Source organism: Camelus dromedarius, chromosome 8, assembly GCF_036321535.1.
Source record: "Camelus dromedarius isolate mCamDro1 chromosome 8, mCamDro1.pat, whole genome shotgun sequence".
Lineage (NCBI taxonomy): Eukaryota > Metazoa > Chordata > Mammalia > Artiodactyla > Camelidae > Camelus > Camelus dromedarius.
In genome coordinates this window covers 20,339,309-20,352,721 of record NC_087443.1, presented here as the reverse complement: position 1 = coordinate 20,352,721, position 13,413 = coordinate 20,339,309, and the positions used below count along the sequence as shown (strand labels likewise).

Sequence of the window (13,413 nt, the reverse complement as noted above, 5' to 3'; positions counted from 1 at the left end):
TCATTGACTAGAATTAATCACAATTGGGCTGGAAAAATGTGGGAGCAAAGGTGAAATATTGAGTTAGTCCACTACCTCTGCCACACACATTCACACAAGTTCAGTTCTTCACAAATATGGATAGCAGTGCTACTAGCATCTGTAGAGAGATACATGTTGATATGCAAGAATGGATCTCAGATGACACTCTTTGAGGCATTTTTTTGAGTTTCTTTTTCTTAACAAAAAATACTTGTTTTTTAAAAATTGTGTTTTGTTCTTAATTTTTTCAGAATAAAAGTGTTTAAGGTTGGAACCTTATTCCTAGACTAGAATGCAGTAGTATGAAGAGCCATTAATCATTAACCAACATGGTAGACATTGAAGTAGTATCAAAGTTTGTAATACTTTTTTTTGAATGTGCAGTGTTACTTTGCTGAGACATTATATGTTGGAAACAGTGGCAACATATTTACAGGATAGCAATAATGAAAATTTTCATCTTACTTCAATAAGCCTATTGATACCTATTTTTAATTTGATAAAACATTTAGAGGACACATCTTCTAAACCCATCCATGATTGCCTATCAGAATATGTTACAGACAACATACATGCCCTTCTGGATTATAGACATTACAAAAGTAACCATTATCTTTCAGGTCTGCTTTCTTTTCCGTTGTATTAGTCATTGGTATTCAATGTATGTGGGTGTACGCTTGCTTTCTTTGGCCTCTTAGTTCATAATAGGATTTATGGAAGCTAACAGGCAAGATTGGTTGAACTTGAAGCCATGAGTGTTTATGCTGCTGCCTTTTAATGATCATAGCACAGAATTCCTTAATTAATTAATTCAGTGTATTGGAATCAGGTGGGAAATTCTTCACAAAGACATTGTAGTATCAATAGCAAGTAATTTTATGGATAGTGGCACCAAGACAATGGTGTCCTAACTCTAAGGTCAGTCAAAAATTTTATGAACAAATTTGTATGACTTTGGGTGGCAAATCAGTGATGGAAAGACTGATAATGACTATTTCAGTCCTTTAGAGTTGAACATCTACCGATTCGAAAGGTCAAATGACATTTGCTTTGGTTGACATAGAATGGCCCATTGTTGATGTATAATATCTGTATAAAGCTTATTGTGACTTTAAAATGAGATTTTTTAAAAGTTGGTAATTTAGTATACAAACGAATATAAATGCTAACTTAAGATTCTTTCTTTTACCATAGTAGTTCTTATGTGAACTTTGAGATGCCTTTCCTAATCACTTTTACTCTACTTAATTTCTACCTAATCATAATTTCTAGCAAATAAAACAGTGCTAACTTCTTTAAGAACTGTATGTATTCATAAATTTAAAATGCCATCAAGCTCATTTCTCAAATTTGCCTGTTATAATGAATCTGCGCAGTGATAATAATTACAGTGAGAAAAATGAACAATTAACGTGAATTGTTTTACAAGTGATCTTATAACTTGTGGACTGCAAAGTATTTGTTTATATCATAGCAGTAATTTTTTTATTTTTATTTTTGAAGGACTTAAAGCCCAGTAATATAGTAGTAAAATCAGACTGCACTTTGAAGATTCTTGACTTTGGACTGGCCAGGACTGCAGGAACTAGTTTTATGATGACACCTTACGTAGTGACTCGCTACTACAGAGCACCTGAGGTCATCCTAGGGATGGGCTACAAAGAAAACGGTCAGCAAACGCTATTTCCTTGAATAATGTTCTGGTTTATTTGCTTCTGTTTTTCAGATTTCTTATGTAAATACTTAAAATGAAGTGCATAGTTTTAAATGTGTATCGCTGTTAGAAACGTTTATCAACTGCAACTACAAGTAACTACAAATTCTGTCATAAATGTTTGAAAAAACTTGGGGGCCCCTGTTTATTTAAACACAAATACATAACCATCAACACTACCATTGGATGAAGAATTTGTTGCCATGGCCCCTGTAACAGAACATATGCCATTTGCTTGCCTGTAACTTGAAAATGAGCATTCTAACATGGGCTCAAGGAAGTATACAGTGGACCAATAGTTTACCTTCAGTAATCTTAGTTTGCGTTAGTGATATTTGCACACATTTCCAACCCCATGACACAAAAGTTAATAGCAGTAGCGCTCAGTGCAAACTTTGAGAGTTACAACAAGGCCATTCTGCAAAGCTGATGGATAACTGATGTAGAGACCTTTCGGAGGGTCACTTTCACTGTTTCATCAAAGCCCTTATGTCCAGCCTTAAAGAAGTGGCATAAATATGTGTGAATATAGTCAGTTATATATATCAGCACTAGAATCAAGGTTGAAGGAAGTTATTAGGCATGTAGTTCATGAATTTTAAAAAATTGTATACATATACATACATATATTTATACTCAAGAAATTTTGTTGAATCTCAGTCATTTAGGAGATGAATAAGTTTATACAGGATTTTATTGACTTAAACCATAACTTTTTTAATATGGTAATTTAATCTGAAACATTTCCTGAAATAGGACCTAGACATTTTTGCTAGGAAGGAGTCCGAAACAGCAGTTCACTTCGAATCAGGAAACTGTATCAAGTCAGTCTTCTGGGTTCTTTTTTATAAAAGATAACATTGAACTCAGGACTATAGCTTAATTTCTTTTTCTGAACTAATTAAAAACAAACACTTTAAACATTTACTATAATTCTTTTGTTCTGAAATAGACTGTTTCTTACTCTTTTCCTAAAGTTGTTTATACCGTATAGAATTCAGCATGTTAGGTTTAGTATTAGACTTTTTTTTTTTTTTTTTGAGAATTGGTACTTCCAGTGACCAGCATGAAGATTACTTCTGCATTTGCTGTAAAACCATTGATTGTCACAGATAATGTGTAATGTGTCACTCGGTCCTATAATTGTGATCTTGGGAGCCTCCTACCAAAAATTAGCACCAAGAAAAACTATCATATAAAAAATTGACATAAAAATTGACATACTTTCCTTTCTTAGATAAGAATTATATAGATCACTTTATTGCCTTTTTTTGCCCCCAGGAAACTGAGTCAAATGTAATGCTTAATTATGTAACTGCATTAGCCAACAGGGTTAAACATAAGACCTTCCTCCTTTTGGGGACACTTCCCATCCACCCCCACCTGTTCTAACAACGTTGTTTTATATGGCTTTTATTGCAAGCTACCCCAATGCTTTTTGGAAAGTGTAAGATAACAGAATATATTTAAACTGCCCAATAGACTAAGCAGTTAGGCCCTGTAAAGCTAGTTTTACATATAAATCAGGCTTATTGTTTTCTGAGGAAAGGCTTTACTAACCCACACAGTATCTTCTCTCATGCTTGCAGCTTTTGAAATCTGTTTTAAAATGTTTTTCTTAAGATTACCTGCATAAGTTGTGTTCTGAATATTTAACTAAATCTTGCTATTCTCTATAAAATCCATAGGGAAAAATTATTGTCATAGATTTTTGCCAAAAATGAAAACCCTGGAAAAGGTTTTTCTCTGAACTGGTTTATGAATACTAGTTTTTCCTCTAAAATTTTATCCTTGAAAGTTGAATCATGCTGTAAATGTAAAAAGATTCTAATGTATTTTAATGTGAAATTTTAGAGAAACCTTAGTTCCATAGGATTTCCAAAATTTGTCCCAACTTAACTCCTAAAATTCTGTAATGAACTAGCCGTCTCCTTATGAGTGTACTAGAAAGTACAGACTTTTAAGTGCCTGAGTTCTGCAGCATGGGTAAAAGGTATATCTCTAACATCCTTCCTAACATTTTGCTATTCAAGAATTGGAGCCTTCAGACTTCAAAAACAAATGCAGGTTTCTGAAGCTTTCCTTTCACGTTGCTCCTTTTCCCTTTCTTATATTAAATTACAGGCATCTACTTTTTATCCGACTTTGAAACCGAAAGATAGAAAATGTCAGAGTATTTGTTAGTTTTAGTGAAACAGGTGGAGGTCCTCAAATTGCCCATTTCTGTGTCTAGCAGATTCTTTTCAGCATTGATTAGAGCTCTCATTTAAAGTTGACAAGGGCCAATAAATCCACCAGGAGACTGTAGATAATAAATCTGTGGGAACTTTCATACTGTATTCAGCCAAAACTAACTTCTTAAGTCAAAATAGTTTGGATTTATGGGTTTAAAAAACTTAAGGCGAAAAACATATGAAATACATTTTTTACTAAGTTTCCTTAATTGATTATTTGTTCATTCTTTGCGTGCTTTCCTTTGGGAACAGTAGAGTAAATGCAGCATAGTGTTGCCAAGAAGACAGATAACTTTCAATTCAGAATAAACTTAGCACTTCTCAATGCAGATTTATGAAATCCAACTTGAAAATTTCTGAAGAGTTTTAACTTTTTAACTACAGTCATTCATAGAAACATTCTTTCTGTTAAACCTTTTGATATACTCGATTATTTCTGCTCATGCTTTTTTCTTTCATTTGACTTAAAGAGAGAGTATAATGCACAGTTGAACTTCAAAATAGTATCAAGATTTTATTTTTAAAATTTTGCTACTTCATGTGCATTTTCAGCCTAATTTACAAGATGTGTGTTTGGTTCTTTCTTATATTTTGTAAACAAATTCTCAGGGACAAGATACGTAGGTTTTTTTTAATTATGGGATTTCTGTGCATAGCTCTCACTTTAAAATTAAATATGTAGTTAAAAGGCCACACTTCACATTTGCTTTTGTGAATCAAAGCCTTTTGAAAAATACTTTGTGTTTTAAATTATTCCATTAGCTAAAATTAAGATCACTTTTCTTTTTGTGATGTTTTGCCGTTTTTATATAATGCAGTCATATTATGCTTCTTTGATTTTAACAACCTTTTGCTTTGCTTTTCCTTCTTTTGTGCTGCAAACATATAGTGGATTTATGGTCTGTGGGGTGCATTATGGGAGAAATGGTTTGCCACAAAATCCTCTTTCCAGGAAGGGACTGTATCCTTGTGCTGCTGCAGCAGTTTAATTAGTCAGGTGAACTCCCAGTATGTTCTCTAATGAAAATGAATAGAGTGCACATTCATACAGGTGGGGTTTTTTAAACAGACGTAAAGTTTGTGGCTGTTATAGTTCAAAAATTGTTGAGAGATGAAGCTGAAATATTTGTAGGCTGCATCTGGCAGTAGGACATACAGTCTCTGCTGGTAGTTAGAGCACATTCACTGTCACTCATTTTTATTTTATACGGCTTTCTATAATTTTGAAGTATACATGGTGTGCGTGATTTTTTTTAATGTTTATATTTTTTTTATTTTAACCAAAATCTTTACGTTAATGTCATTGCATTTTGTTTTCAGTTGACATTTGGTCAGTTGGGTGCATCATGGGAGAAATGATCAAAGGTGGTGTTTTGTTCCCAGGTACAGATCGTATCCTTATCTTTGGCCTAAAGTGTAGTTTCTAAAGGTCAAAATGTATGACAGCACTTCAGCTTGGTCAGGTATAATGTATTTTGTCTCTCCCTGATAAGAAAGTATTGTTAAATTACTCTTTCAAAATACCACCTGTTATTTGACATAGACTTTCCTTTCCCTCATTCATTGGTTGTCTCATATGTTAATTCTGAAAACTGCTCAAGTTAATTATCCACAATCACTTGCTGGCTTTGAGTTGATTTATTTGACCTAAATCAAAAATCATGGCTTGCATTAAAATTTCCCAGTAATTTTACACTTGAGTAAGTCTAAAAGTACTTATGACTTAATATGAATTTTGGAATTGTCTGTTGCTTCTGGTCATCCTTTTGTTTTGTACCCCCCCACCTCCTTTTTTTGTTGATGTTCTGTGTGTTTTATGTCTTTTGGTTGTTGTCTCATTACTCAGCATAACATACGGATCTGTTTGCCAAAGAATTTCAGCAGTAATAGTTTTATATGGTGATGAGTAGATTTAGGTTCATGATTTTTGTTCAGCTGACTACTTTTAATATTTACATTAACAGTGATCTGTTATGTGTTTATCAGCTAGTGACACTTGAAATTGTTTTAGGAAGAAGAATGGGAAAAGCCATATTCACTGAATTACAATAAAGTTTTAGGTCTTAGTCCATAGGGAGGACTTGAAGTGTTAAAGACTCGGGGGAAAGAGACCAGGGATTCTGACCTTACAACTTACCAAAATAATGAGTTATGTTTTTAAATTTCAGAGCTTTAAAAAATTTTTATTAACATAAGCTAAACAGAATGGCAAAAGAAAATGCCACTTTTATCAGAGCCATCATTTTTATTGCTACTAATTTTTTTCTGTTAGTGTAGAAAACTCAAAAAAGCAGTACAGATGATAAGAAATATTTCTTATCTTCTTGGAAATGCATTCATATTTTCCGATAAGCTGGAAGAAAAGGCAAATTTTGTATTCTAGAACTGTGTACAGTTTACATTTAGAGTTCCTGTGGGTACTAATTATCATTTTTCTTTGAGCCACTTACCATTTGTATTTAGAATTTGTGATTTTAAGCTTCCATTTTTATGATAAAAATCAGTATTAGTAGACATACACATACACATAATAAATAAGGTTAACAAAGCTTGTTTATTGATCTTTTTGTCCACCTGCAGTCATTGCCTTTTACAAGGTGGCTATAAGATTTATAACTGCCACATTCTTTCTTAGGATTTTTTAATTGCCATTTTCTTGTTATTTTAATATGGATGTGACTAATATGTTGGACATTAGATACACAGTATTTTTCTTAGCTACTTGATATTAGATATTGATCAGTGGAATAAAGTTATTGAACAGCTTGGAACGCCATGTCCTGAATTCATGAAGAAACTACAGCCAACAGTAAGGACTTACGTCGAGAACAGACCTAAATATGCTGGCTATAGCTTTGAGAAACTCTTCCCTGATGTACTTTTCCCAGCTGACTCAGAACACAACAAACTTAAAGGTACTTTTGATAAATATATATCTTTAATCCCTTTGTGGGTAGTTCGGTGTATGAGGGGGTTACGTGGGGTTGTGTTTATATTCTTATGGGACATAACATTATCGCTGGGTAGTGGAACAATGTGAAGTTTCAGTTTATTTTTTGTTAATTTTTTTTGGTAATTTTGTATTTTCTAAACATGTGCATAATTTTATAGTAAATTCTATCCTTTAAAAACATTTTTAATAAGTGATAATTTCAAGTTTCTGAAATGTATTGATAATTTTAAAGCTTTTATGAGATATGTATACATTAACATCATTATTTTTGCAGCCAGTCAGGCAAGGGATTTGTTATCCAAAATGCTGGTAATTGATGCATCTAAAAGGATCTCCGTAGATGAAGCTCTCCAGCACCCGTATATCAATGTCTGGTATGATCCTTCTGAAGCAGAGGCTGTAAGTTGTCTTCTTAATGTTTTAAGAATATATTACACTCTTACAGTTAGAATTGAAGTTAGGTTTAGAGGATTTTTAAATTTTTAAATAAAAATACAAATAAATAATCATGGTGTTTTCCTATTTTTGCATGAAAAGTTCCTTAAGAGAACGAACATACCCAATCACTTCTTACACAAAATAAGGTTCCCTCCCAGTTTCTTGCCTTTTTGCCTCGATACCTGATATGATGAGTTAGCATGTTGAGGAGCTCTTTGGGGAAACATCTTAATTTAGTTGTGAAACATATTATTGTTTCCAAAGCCTTGCACAATTCTATGATATAAGTAAAATGTGACAGTTTTCAAAAACAAGAAGAAAAGAAAAACAGGGTTAAACATCTTTTTTCCTGTCATGGAGTCTTCCAAAACTAGCCTCTCTACACAAGAACATTGTTGATTGTTGATTAATCTTGGTCTAATGATATATTTTTCCAGGCCTTCTGTCTGACTAATATTTCAAATAATTATGAAGAATTTCCATATTCCCAATAAACTGGCTCAATTATTATTGCCTTGTGTTTTTCAGCCACCACCAAAGATACCTGACAAGCAGTTAGATGAAAGGGAACACACGATAGAAGAGTGGAAAGGTAACATTCACCACATTCTTTAAGATGAAGCTGGAAGAGCTTCTGGCTTTCTGTATTGATTATTCATCATGTTAGGGAAATGAAAGACATTTTCTATTATTCGTAACTGATATTTGATAATATAGTTATTAATATTTTTACGAAAGTAGAAAGTTAGTCTCCTTCCCTCGCAGACTTAATCCTAATGTCTTGTGTTCCCCACCCCAGACACAGACACTTTAGTGCTTTCTAGAACTTACTTTTTTCCACAGTCTACAGATACACAAACGTGTGTTTGATGTCTCAGCTTTCTCTCTCCCACCTTGTTTTAATCACCAGTGGTTGCATACAGCACACTTGCTTTGTTGATATAATCATACATTTTAGAGATTATTCTCTCTTCTTCCTGGCTCATTTCGTTTACTGCCAGGTTAGTGATCTACTGTGTGGCAGTGTCACAAGGTTGTCCTGTATCCAGCAACCTCTTGAAGAGCCTTTAAGTTGTGTCTAGTCTACTGTTACAAACAACTGCAGTGTTCTTGTGCACATCTGAGAACGTGCACATGCCTGTAAGAAAAGTCCTACAAGGAGATTTGCTGGGCCAGAGGATATTCTTCAGTTATTTCCAGTTCCTCTCCAAAGGAATTGTACCGCTTTTCACTTCCATCAGCGTTGTGTAGGAGTGTCTGTTTTACCCCTACCCTCACCAGCAGGGTGAGTTAATTTTTAATCTTTGCATATCTAATATAATAGTTTTATTGTATTTTTTTTACTTTTGTTGAACATTAATAATGCTTTGTTAGTCATGGAAATGTTAAAATATTTCTTTACAAGATTTTCTGGGACATTTGGGCCATGTAACTTTTAGATCCTGTTTACCTCCATTTATATTGTTGTCATTTAAAGTGTTGACCGCTCTTGAAGCTCATGACTTTGGGCAAGTCACTTGATCCCCTTTTTCACCTGATCTGAAAATCAGGTAGACAGAAGACAAGAGCTAAGACCTTAACTATTTGGAAGGGAAAGGGGACTGGGGAGGTATAAACCAGAGCAGGTAATCCATCTATCAATTCACCGGGGAGGAATGAATTTGATTCTTTCTTCTTAGAAAAAACCAGAGACTAGTTTTCTGTAAGTTGACTTTGGGAGACATATAGTTAGACTCTATAGAGCCCACCAGAATGATAGAATTGAGTAGAACCTAGTGCATCTGTATATGTAAGATATGTAATTTATAAGAGTATAGTAACTATGGGTCAGAGTATGTATTAAAATATCTAAAAAGATATTTTTATATATCATTACATCTACAATAAATACTTACGGTATTTCATGGAATCTTAATAGGTCACCAGTTGTAAAACACCGTAACGCGCCACTGAGAAAGAGAAAACAATGCCAGCTGTACTGCACCATTGATTATAAGATGCAACCCAATTTCAGAGATTTTAAACCATGAAAAAAGTGCATATTTAAAATCAGTGAAACATAATACTTTCATTTGTAGAAGGATGTAGCTGGGATTTTTGATTACTCTAAACATGTTTATCTTTATTCTGTATCTTTTTCCCCAGCCCCAAATGCAGTTTAGTGAGTACTTACAAACTATCTTTTTAAAGATCTTCTTAAGAATTTTAGCATCATTTCAGAAAGAAAAATTCATTGCCAAAGCCATTGATTACAGATTGCTTTATCTAGGTAGTACTCCTAATTAGCTTTGGTTCTCCTGCCTTAATCCCTTTTCATAAACAGGTGGTGTTTTCTTTTTTTTAAACCTCCTATCTAAAATGCTTATCATTCCTTTTTGTTTCTTTGAAGAAAAGCATCTCCCATTCTTTCCTCTATCATGACTTTCTGTTTTTCCCCTTCCCAGCCCAAGTAGGTTACCGCGGTGGTAGGCAAACTTAGGTATTTGTAGTTCCTGTTCATTCCAGGGTATCCATTTGTTTTACCTTATTATCAGCATAAATGTTGCCATACCCTGTGATCAGAAATAATTTGTCAAAAATATAAGGAATTACAGACTCCTTGAAATTCTGTGCAACATTTTTGCTTGTACGTTTTCCTCAGAAGAGGGTTTATTGCTTTTATGCAATTCTCAAAGGATTTCGTGACCCAGAGAAGACAGTGAATAATGGCAATATTAGCATCCACCAGAAGGTTCTTCCTAAGTGGACTTGCAGGCTCACAAGGCACGTCACACTTGATGTCAGGATCATGTAGACGAATACAGGGCCAAAGGCACATCCACCGGTAGGGCAGTCCGGCATCTCTCTGCCTCTGGAGCAGTCCTCCCAGCAGTCTGCGCACTGGCCAGAAGCCTAGTTAAGGAACAAGATTCCCATGGAGAAGTCTTGGCAGTGATAGCATGCCGTGTTTCAACTCAGAAGGAGTTAAACTACAGCTGCCTGATTCTTTTCCTTTAATGAAAATTTATTTGTATTCTGTTCTGATTAAAGAAGCTTCCACATACTCTTGCATCTAAATTGTTGAACAGTATCTGTGGGTAAGTACCTACGGTGTATCAGGTAATGTCAGGGCTCAGGAAATAGAAGTTCATAAGACAAATTTGATTCAAGCCCTCACGGAGAGAATTAAATGAGCATTTTTAGTACAGAATGATTTATGTGTGATACGGTTATAGTACAAAGTGCTGGTAGAGTAAGAAAGATAAAGCTTCTAACCCCAGCTCTATCCCCACCTTTCAGAGTATTATAGCAGAGATTTTTTTCTTTCAATATAATTCATGGTTGAGGATCAAGGACTTGTTATTAACACCTTTGAATGTCAGGGAGTCTGACACTTCTGGACCATCGTAAGGAAACTATTCATAGTACTTAACGTGTGTAAAAATTTCTTATTTGAAACATACGTATCTTGTGAGATTGGCTTTCAGACTTTGAGAACTTTGTTCACCTCTTTTTCAGAATTGATATACAAAGAAGTTATGGACTTGGAGGAGAGAACCAAGAATGGAGTTATACGGGGGCAGCCCTCTCCTTTAGGTTGGTTACAATATAAGCTCGGTTAAGATTACAGTTTACTTCTTGTATTGTAATCTTCAGTGGCCTGAAACCTTCAGTTCTTTCCATATTTACTACCATCATTATTCAAAGTGTAGTAAGTATATGGGGTACAATTTGGGTGGTTAAATTTGAAAGCATTGGCACACGGTTGTACCAGTGCATTGTACTAATATGTCAGTAACTGACTTCATAAAATGCACATCTTTTCCTGTGCTACTGACTTTCCATTAAAGAACAGAAATTTAAAACCTTTTTTTGTTGTTGGCATTGTCTTTAAAGAAAAAATTTCTCATAATCCATTATATTTACCTTTCTATTATTTTAACAGTCTTTACTTTGGATAAATAAACTAGAGCTTCAGTGCAAAATTTTGTACATGATGCCTAGTTAACGCTTTTCTCCTTTTGGTATTTTTGATTTAACTAAGGCAGTAACGATAAAACTCCTGTCAGAAAGTATTCTATCTCTAAGAAGAACGCTGGTTTGTAGGATGTAAACATTTTCTTTTATCATAAGCTCATCTTATATTTAATTTTAGTACTTGTAAAGCATAAAGAATTGAAAGGAAAAGTTAAATGACAGGTAACAGGTACATATTAAGTACACACTACATGACAGACACTGGTGGCTTACGTACTTTGTTTCATTTGGCCCTCCAAAACCCCGAGGATAGGATTGTTTATGAACATTTTACAGATGAGGAAACTAAAGTTTAGAAAAATTAAATGATATAAGACAATAGATCTTTTTATGTAGAAAAGGTAATAATTGAAGCCATGTTTATCAGTAAGTTTAGAGGACATGGTTTTTCCAGATCCCATGTGGTCTCTGGCTGCCAGCAGAGACTTCTGGCTACAGAGATTAGTACAGTTTTATGGAAAAGATTAAATTTGAGCTGAACCTTGAAGGCTGAGTAATGTTTCAACAGATAGATCTTGAATTTGAGTAAAACTGTGCCATTTGAATCATCCTTCTAAAACTCTTCTGCATTCTAAGAAAAAAATTGGATGTTGTATCTAACATCTTGTTTATAAGTAAGATTTATAACTATAGTTTTAGGTGCCCATTTTATTGTACTATAAACATATATTTGTTTAAACAATTTTTGTAGCTTCCTGTAACATTTTTGGTTGTATTTTGAGTTCTTTTAATTCTTTGTTTTTTAAATTCTTAATCAGGAATGCAATCTTCCAAATTATAATATAGATCTATTGAAAATATAAATTGGTTTTGACATCTTTTACCTGCAGTTGCTTTTTTAAAAAGCTATATTATAAATGCTTTATAGCTGTTAGTTAATTAGCTTTGTATTGATATACAGTAGTCATATAAGTGAATTATTCATGATGGAGACTCGAATAGAACTTGAAAAAGTCCATTATCAGGGAGAGTTTTACACTTTAGCATACTGTTCTAGTGGATGGCACATCCAAAGTACCATATGTTTGAGTAAACTTAATCTCATGATAGAGCAGTTGTATTTGTTCTTAATGTATAAGTGAAGAATTTGAATCCTAGACATTACTTGACTATGGTTATAAAATAAGTCAGTGGAAAAAGACCGGACTGCAAATTTCTAGACATTTCTGGATTCTCAGTTGTAGCTTGCAAAGAAGAGTGTTAGTAAATTAATCTGTTATAAAAATATTCAGTTCTTAATTATATGCAAAAACAGAAGGAAACAGTATTTAATGAATCAAAATATCAGATAATCACAGTGCCATTTTGACTTGATTTTCAAATATATTATTTTTTCACCTGGATTGCATCTTATTTTTATTTTGGTTTGGCTAATATTAAAATGAGTTTGCATGACTTTTTTGAGTGTGTAGAGACTCACTGAGAGGGAAATGACCCAGATACCTGAAATTAAAGATTTTTCCATATTATTGCCATTCAGATTTTGAGAATTTACTGTATTGCTTTAAAGGTTAGAAAAAAACACGTGGTTTTTTTTTCCCTTAGGTATTTGATTTTCAGATTAAAATAACTGTTTAATTATGATGCATTTAAAAGTTAATTTTTTATCAGCTTAAGAAATTTGGTTAAAATGAAATTTGGACTAAAAAAACAGAGGCATGAAAAATTATATATGATAAAACTCTTTTATGATTTGAACGTTTCAGTACAAGTCTTTGAAGCTAGCCATGGTATGTATTCTGTACACTTCAGTTAGAAAAGGTGCAGCCTTTTCTAGGTGCACAGTGTTGTATGGGTTGGACTTCCAAACAAGTAATGTCTCTGTTTCACTCCGACTGGGAACCTAATGGACCTTCCTTGTGTCTAGAAGGTTATCACATTTCTCCGTTTTCTCTCTTCTGTCTGGCCTAAAGTGCCTGGTCTGCTTTCCTTTCCCATTTCACCTCCCATCTCCTGCTCTTTCCCTTGTGGTTCCATTCCTTTCTGTCTCCCAGCCTCCACCCCAGCACTGATGTGCTGAGTTCTAGAGCAGTGGT

The 13,413-nt window shown here is 33.8% G+C and overlaps 1 protein-coding gene across 5 annotated transcripts in view; it reads left to right on the top strand.

Moving 5' to 3' along the window:
* Positions 1 to 13,413, top strand: part of MAPK8 (mitogen-activated protein kinase 8) — a 91,845-nt gene that overhangs the window by 73,179 nt on the left and 5,253 nt on the right. For 4 of the 5 annotated variants that reach the window (XM_031460992.2, XM_031460996.2, XM_064487955.1 and 1 more), the window contains 6 exons: positions 1,525 to 1,690; positions 5,290 to 5,361; positions 6,702 to 6,884; positions 7,197 to 7,321; positions 7,889 to 7,952; positions 10,859 to 10,936. In XM_031460992.2, the coding sequence (XP_031316852.1) occupies positions 1,525 to 1,690; positions 5,290 to 5,361; positions 6,702 to 6,884; positions 7,197 to 7,321; positions 7,889 to 7,952; positions 10,859 to 10,936 (688 nt within the window). Of the gene's footprint in view, positions 1 to 1,524; positions 1,691 to 4,858; positions 4,931 to 5,289; positions 5,362 to 6,701; positions 6,885 to 7,196; positions 7,322 to 7,888; positions 7,953 to 10,858; positions 10,937 to 13,413 lie in introns of all 5 variants that reach the window. The other variant, XM_031460995.2, reaches the window with a different exon arrangement.